The sequence below is a fragment of the Metarhizium acridum genome (assembly GCF_019434415.1).
Source record: "Metarhizium acridum strain ARSEF 324 chromosome Unknown scaffold_577, whole genome shotgun sequence".
NCBI lineage: Eukaryota > Fungi > Ascomycota > Sordariomycetes > Hypocreales > Clavicipitaceae > Metarhizium > Metarhizium acridum.
Genome location: NW_027094045.1, coordinates 241,960 through 249,965, shown reverse-complemented (window position 1 = coordinate 249,965; position 8,006 = coordinate 241,960). Strand labels below are relative to the sequence as shown.

The following is an 8,006-nucleotide window of genomic DNA, read 5'->3' as shown; positions in this document are numbered from 1 at the left end:
CTGGTTCCTGAGAAAAGGGCCCGAAACTAAGAGTTGATGGTATCCGAGAAGTCCCTGTGTGGACAATCTTGGAGAGGCACTGATGGCTGTGGATGTTATCGTTCAGTTGCCAACCCAACTCCAGCCAGGCCATTTCACCACGTCTGGCAACCATGTCGGAATGTCTGTTTCATGTCGATAGAGCATCATCGTCTAATGAGGTTTGTGAAGGCAATCCATACAACTTTTGATGGACACGTTCCAGAGGGGTCACACTGGACGGGGCTGTACAGTAGCCATGACAAGTGGTGTCCAAAGACACTATGCGCACGAATCATGGTAAGAACAGCCTCGGATTCCCGTTAGGCTACCTGTTAAATAAGCATTTTCTTGGCGCCTTTCCGGGCTGGAGATAATTTCGCGTTGAGGAATTCTTGTGACTGGATCGCCAAACTGCGCGTAGGCGTTTCGAGGTTTCCGAAGGAATAGGGGTCTGGAAGGCACTGAATGTCAATTTGTATGCTGAGACGAAGTACATAGTGGCGTCTGTGATGGAGGTGCTAAGCACGTAGTAGCATTGTCGGAGGTGCGTGGCTTAGGTACAGAAAGCGAGCATTTGAACAGACGGCTGGTTTTGAAGCCCGTGCCGTTTTTTTCATGCAGCGTACCTTGTCGTCTGCCATGGTCCAGACTCTAGAACGTGGTGCCTGCGGATGACAGTTTTGACAGGGAACCACTGGTTGGCCCTGCCCCGCTCAACTCCAGCCGTTTTGCCAAGATTTTCGCTGGCTTGCCACTGGGGGGCCGCAGAGCGGGCGTGGGATCATCATGTGCAGGTTTTTCCTCCCCCGCGGCGCCGCAAGCGAGTAAACTTTTTCATCGCGCAACTCCCTTCGTGAGACGCATTTTCCTACTCCATTTACTACGCCCGAGCGTTTGCGTTTGCGCCCCTGCGCCTGTTGAAGGAACTTGGTCCAAGTTCTGACGACTAGTAACCACACAGTCGAACTCCCTCTCCATACCACGTCCACCACTTCGCAGCCCATGTCGGCGCTCGTGTGCGACATCCACCAATCCCCCTGTACCACGGCGCATCATCGTATGTGCCGTCCATTGCAATAGGACACCCAGCAGGCGACTTGAAGTCTTTGCGCTTGCTGCAAACCGGAGACGAAGAAAGACTTAGATCTAGCATCATTGACGTGCCCTTGACATTGTGAATGGGACAGGCAGACAGCCACTCTCCCATTCTTCAATACATCTTGCGCCTGTTCTCGGCAAAGTTCAACCACGGCTACGAGCCAGTCGGTACCCAGGATCCTGACGGACAAGAAACAACACCAGAAGCAAGAATCATGACCACCACAAACGACCACCCGGAAGACATGGCTCCCAACAAGAGCGGCCTTACCACCCACTCTGCCAGAGCCTGGTCTGGCCACGGCGATGACCCCCTTTCCGACCGTGGCTCTGGAGCGGCCCGAGCTGGCGAGGCCTCCTCCGAGACTGCTGAGGCCACCCAGGGCCTGTACATCCTCGAGTCGAAATCGGTTCACTGGTGGAGCTACCTGGCCACGGCCGATTTTTGGATTGTCGTTGCCATCGGCCAGGTTCTCGCCTTGTGTATAACGGCCACCAACACATTTACCAGCTTTCTGCAACAGGAGAATTTCAGCGCACCAGCGTTCCAGACCCTCTTCAATTACGTGTTTCTCGCAATAATCTACAACATTATTTTCCTCTTTCGCGATGGCCCTCGAGCTTGGGCGCGAGTTGCATACCGCGATGGGTGGAAGTATCTCATCATGGCGTTTCTCGACGTAGAGGGAAATTACTTCACCGTTTTGGCTTACCAGTACACCAACATTTTGTCCGCGCAGCTGTTGAACTTTTGGTCCATTGTGTGTGTGGTCATTATCTCATTCGTGCTTCTCAAAGTCCGCTACAAGCCGTTCCAAATTATTGGCATCTTGGTCTGCTGTGGCGGCATGGGTATCCTGCTTGGGTCCGACTACATTGTTCAGCGAGACAGCGGTACTTCTGGCGGCGAGTCCAAACTCAAGGGTGATTTGTTCGGTCTGTTGGGCGCCACGCTCTACGGAACAAGCAACGTTCTTGAAGAATGGCTGGTCTCCAAAGCCCCCATGCACCACGTCTTGGCCTTCATGGGCCTCTTGGGCGTGATCATCAACGGAACCCAAGCTGCCATCTTTGACCGCGACACCATTGCCGGCTCAGCCTGGAGCGGAAAAGTCGGGGGCTACCTCGTCGGGTATACCCTCTGCCTCACGCTCTTCTACACGCTGGCACCGCTCATCCTCCGCATGGGAAGCGCCGCCTTTTTCGACATCTCGCTCCTGACTGCCAACTTCTGGGGCGTGATTATCGGGATCCACGTGTTCGGACTGAGCATCCACTTCATGTACCCCATTGCCTTTGTGTGCATCGTTATAGGCTTGACCATTTACTTCCTCTCGGGCAGCGTCTTGGGTGACTCCAAGAAGCCCTGGCTGGGGGATAACCAGGAGGCCGGCGTCGCGGGAATCGGCACCGCCAAGCTCAGGGCCATCAACGCCGCGCGCTTGGCGTCCGTCGAGGCCGAGTACGGCGCCGCTCTCCCAAAGACCCAGATGAGCGCCAGGATTCGTGCTGTTTTCGGCAAGAAGACTTAGAACACTACGCTCAGCTGTTGAACGTTGCAGCGTTTTCTAGACCTAGATACCGCATAACTCTGAACCGGAGTTTAGACATGTTGAATACGTTGCCATTCACCAATTGCAAATAGACGGAATACAACTATTCACCTAGATTCTGCCAATTGTAGTTGCAGCCGCCAAATCACCTTCTTGACGTTTTCTAACGTGCCCTCAAAACCGTGCATTCTAAATAATATGAGAGGGTCAAGGCCACCTATTCATTGTTGGTATTCACCCACAAGCCCCTGTCTGTATATATCGCCGGCGTGGAAATCTCCTCACAAGCCATCTGCGATAGATAATGGGGATACTGTATCCAGGTGATGCCGCTTGTCGGCCTGTGCCCGTTTCTGGACATGTGCGTTGCAGCAATAAATAGAACTGCCAATATAGATATTACTTGATGGGGAGTATTGTGAAAAAATTCCGACGGCGCATTGGACCTCGCGACGACAAGGTCGGGATGAGCGAGACCGTGTCTGGGGCACGCGTACTTGACTACCTACCTAGGTAGTAGAAAAGCAAGCCGTCAAGCATTGAGCCGGGCAGAGACAAGCACAATATCCTTTGGATTTATGCTCCCATACCAATTTAATTGGGCATTTTTGGTACATGCGGCCATGGAAACAGACTTTTCTAGAACACAAAAGACACATGCTAAATGGTCCTTCATATAAGATGGTACTAAAAAATTATCAACATGAACCACTGACTGTACGCTCAGTGTGAATGCATGCCATGCTGCTAATACATGACCCATTCCCATATCATCGTAACTCCTCATGCCACATGGGTATAAATGCTCTAACTGCCAAACACCTCGCAAACTACCAGAGCCCAACTTATACAAACAGGTGAAGATTCGAAAACAGATCGGTATTCGTGCAGATTGTACAGAATGTAACTGATGCGGAATGCACTCTCTGACCAAAGGATCTAAAACGCGCTAGAAAAGACTAACGAGGGGAAGCTGGGCAATCTAGCCCTTCGACCCACAACTGCCACACGTATTCCTCGAACTATTTGGCCTGTTGTCGCCCTTCTTCGACAAGCCAATTCTTCGATCTAACTCGCTTCGTAGCTGCTTGTCTCCAGTAATAACTAGCGTCTTATCCTCTAATGCCACGACAAAAGAAGGATCACCCACCCGGAACTTCTCATGTATCACCTCCACCCCAGGAGATGGGGGCTTGGTTGGGGTCGGAGATTCGGACACTATTGGGTCGGGCCACAAAATTCTGCGTGCCTCTTCATCAGTCATTAGTGGTTCCTCGATAACGACGGTAACTGTCTCATCCGGTTTCTTTGGAGAACGCTGAGAAGGCACTGGGCCGTCGAGAGTTATTTGTCGCGGCGTGGTCGGCGAGGCAGCATCTTCAGAGGAACGTCTTTCATCCTCCGTGTATATAGGAGGGTGGACGGTGAGAGGCCGGCTTGAGAGTATGGGATTTCTAGGAGACGCCTCTGTCCCTTCAATTCCCTCCAAATCCTCCTCATGGTCTTCATCCTCATCTGAATAATCATAGTCGTCCGTTCCAATCGTAACAGCGTCTGCTCCCTCAATTGGCCCCTCGCGCTTGATCATATCTGACACCTCCTTTGGAATCTTATCTTCAGAGTTTCCGGCGCGCTGTGGGACCAGGACGAAGCCCGTTCTCAATCGGTCTGCACGGAGAATATTACGCATCAAGGTCAATTCATGAGTTTGATATGTCTCGTAGAAACCCTTGTTGATCCGAGCCGCGGCATGTAGATCACTGAGGTCACTAATCTCAAGAAGAATCTGGAACCGAATGGAGTCAGGGAATTCATTCACCACTGAATAATTATCATCACTGGCTGCCATGCGACTCAAGCCGGTTGCTGGAACTGTCTGTGGATCCAACATACGGTGCTTTGACAATGCCCAGCCATGGCTCTTTCCGCTGATATCATGAAGAGTAAGGCCTGTGACACTGTTATATATGTCGGCAATGGCCGCGCGAAAGGCTGGGCTTGGGTCACAAACCCCACTTCGATGAACGGGCGACGCAGGGCTGGGCATCATCCTCAGAGTTTCAACCAGCTGGGCTAGGCTTCTCGATGGCTCCTCGGACTCTGACATGTGAGATAGAACAGAGGGTTGCAGAATTTGTGGCAGCAAATTCATTTGATTAAAGACGAGTATCATCCACCCGAGATTGGAGGCATCGCAGCTATGACTTCCCTTGGGACATCTTGGCGAACTCGTCAGGGTGGCCGCGTAAGCTGCGGGTGCAGCCGCAGTCTGTAGGCTCGTCATCACCTCCACCTGAGGATGCGCGTACGTCTCTGTGGGTGAATCTTGATTAGGCTGGCGGATATATTCTTGAATAGCGTTAGTGCAGCAAGAATAGATCTGAGCCAACTTGGCACATCTAACTGCCCAAATCTTGTCCTTAATTTTCTGCGGCCAGGGCTTGCTTTGCAAGTCTTTTTCATCAACCAAATTCAAAATAGCACTCTTTGACATTCGAGTAAAGAGTTGTCTGCAGCCGAAGGCATAACTGATGACTAAGACACCATCGGGCATGTCATCAGCACCTCTATGCATCCATTGAGGGAGCCATCTGTGCTCAACCACCATTTCCAGCGGTGATGTACTCTTATATCTCATTGAGCACTCTGCAATGGCGACAAACTGATTGAAAGTGACCTCCCTCGGAATTAATTCGTTGTGCATATGTGCCGCATGCATCAAGATCTCCAGGGACTGATATCGGTTTAACTCGTGTTGTGGCATGCGATATAATTTTACCTCAGACCCATCCTTACATACGTAGGGTGCAGGAGGGGGGGGTACGTGAGGTGTGATGTCTTCAGCTTCGTGCAATTGCATGCTGTTTGCGTGGCCGGAGAACATGCGAGCAAAGATGGGGGATGTCTCAGCCAGCATGTAAGATGAGACACGAAAGCGTAAAACTGGGTCATTATTTGACGCTTGGTTTCCAATATTCGCAAATTCAAGCATGGCGTCGCCCCGTTCTGCGATGAAGAATTCCTGAACCTCTCTTGAGGGTGAAATTCCCGATTCCCCAGACTGGAGAAGCCGCCGAACTTCGGTCACTTCTTTCTTAACCCTTTCATAGTTTCTGAAACGAATCTCGTATCTGGGGAACTGGCAGGGCGTTGAGTTAGCATGATAGCAAAAGGCACATTACCGGTTAATAGGAAATCTGCACATACAAATTGGGGATCAGCAGAGAGGAGCCTAGTGACGCTAGCATTTCTCATGCGATGCACTGCTTCTCGGCGAAACTTTCGACTTGTGAAAAGCAAATCGACCATTTCCGGGGTCGCATCACGCTCGTAGCTTTTGTAAGTGTCGGCTAAGCTGACTTTGAAGGCTTCGCACAGAGTTTCCAGACAAGTTTTCCAGTCTCTGACGGCATTTAGCCACAACTCATTAGTTGGACCAAGCTTTGTAGTGTTCCCCGTAACCACCTCAGTAAGACTGCGGCCGCTAAACGAGCTTCTTTGGTCAAATATAGTGGCCCCGGGGCTACGAGGAGAGTCAAACGAAGAGTCTCCTCGAGTCATTGTCTCAGTGGTATTCGACAGTGCCTTGACCGGCCTTAATTCGTCCCGTAAAATACTATAACAAAGCGTCGAGCAAGGTTCCCGGATTTTCTCAAACTCTCTATAAGCGGAATCGACATGGCTTGGGCCGGAAGGCGCCGAACGCATTCGCTGTATCAAGATCTGCAACTGTCTATAGTTGTTTTCTTGCATCTCGTACATGGCGTGCATGGAACTGGAGTCCGATCGAAGATGTGACGATAAGTGACTGGGATCAAATTCACTAGACCCGGACTATAGAAACAAATTCGTTAGCTTGCTCTGGCATTTTGGGCCTCCGTAGTCGCCTAACAGTGCTCGACTTATAATAAATGCATTGGTTCAATGCAGCCTGAAGAGCACCAACGTACCGTTCTTCCCCTATCATCCTTGCCAAGTTTACTCTTCTTCGTTCGCAAAGGCCTTGGTAGCCGCCATTTTTTGGATGATCCTCCCGCGCTAGAAGCTGCGCCTTCGCTCGTTGTCCTATACATGATGCCGAATCGTCTGAGATAACAGAAAGGCTTAGGAAAATGAAAATTGTCTCTTCAATGGGCTTGCCGTGTCTTGCCGTCAAGCCACGGGATTCAAGGCTGTCTCGGCACCGAGACAGACCTTAGCATTGTCTTATGTGCCTGTCGTAACTGATTTGCCAGTCTTTGAAACACCCGTGACTTATAAAAATCGATCGCGCGGGCAGGGATATCCTGTTTTCGTTGCTGAGGGAAATGAAGTTGGGTATTGTTGTGATGTGGCCCTTTGAGCGATGGTCCGTCCTTTGCAACGGCTAGCCTCGCATTGACAGATTAGCCATTTAACGACAGTGCGTCAGGCGAAGGTTGCCAAGTATAATCCGGAAAAGGGATGCAGGCACAGGCTGGTGACGGGATCTCTCAACGAGCTCGAGTTTGTGCCAACAGCGTTCAGGAAACGGCCCTGTGTGGGCGACGCAAGACAGCTTCACCAAGATGCAGCGAGACCCGTCGCACCGTGCTTGGATCTATCGGGGTAGTGGTTGGCGGCAAGTTCGAGTCACCGCTAGCAACGGCGCGTGCATCCACAGCAGCAATGGATATGGACGGCAAAACAGCCAATCCTGATGCCCGGACCTTATAATTGCAGACGCAGAAGCAGACAGAGTTGCAACGCTGAGTGTCGTCGAGCGCGGGAATGTCACAAATGTGGATGAAAGTAGGATTGAGGGCTCAAGTGGGCAGCGACATGCGATGGCAAGGTAAAAAGGTGGGCGGGTGTTGAGCAGAAGAGACTGGAGGAAGGAGCGCGTGGAGTGGGGAGAGAGAGTGTGGAGAGAGAGAGTGGAGGGCGAGTGCGAGAAAGTCTGGAAAGGAAGGATCGACAGGCGACAGCCGAAACAAGGCAGGGCCAAGATCAACTGTCAAAGTCCACCAGACCGTTTCTGGGATTAGTTCTGGGGCTGAGTCGACCTCGCGAATACCCCATCCGGAGGAACCGTGGTTCAGATTGTTCTTGGTGACACAGCGCCTTTACGAGATGAAGGCTGCAGCCAGGAGCAACGAATCAAAAAGCCGTCTCAATCCAACTTGTACGCGACCCAGGATATCGCGTGGTTGTCTCGACGATTTTAACAAGTCCCGGAGCGGACTGTGCGGCCTTCAAATACTCCATCCGTCCACCTCCCGCCTGCTCGTGAACTTTGTTCAAAGAGCTTTGCCATTGGCACACAGGGCCCACAGCCGCTTGTCAGCCGTCGTCCGAAGGAACCATCGCAGATTA

General features: G+C 51.5%; 2 protein-coding genes across 2 annotated transcripts; one reads left to right on the top strand and one right to left on the bottom strand.

Moving 5' to 3' along the window:
* The first annotated feature begins 838 nt into the window (after positions 1–838).
* On the top strand, positions 839–3,037 carry J3458_020986 (uncharacterized protein). The gene has a single exon (XM_007812551.2). The coding sequence runs from the start codon at positions 1,200–1,202 to the stop codon at positions 2,649–2,651; it is 1,452 nt and encodes a 483-aa protein (XP_007810742.2). The 5' UTR covers positions 839–1,199; the 3' UTR covers positions 2,652–3,037.
* A 289-nt stretch (positions 3,038–3,326) lies between these two features.
* J3458_020985 (uncharacterized protein) lies at positions 3,327–7,747 on the bottom strand. The gene is made up of 3 exons (XM_066122338.1): positions 6,623–7,747; positions 5,880–6,506; positions 3,327–5,811 (listed from the first exon to the last, which is right to left on the bottom strand). Exons 1-3 carry the CDS (start codon positions 6,743–6,745, stop codon positions 3,655–3,657), a joined length of 2,907 nt encoding a protein of 968 aa, XP_065972590.1. The 5' UTR covers positions 6,746–7,747; the 3' UTR covers positions 3,327–3,654.
* Between the last annotated feature and the right edge of the window lie 259 nt (positions 7,748–8,006).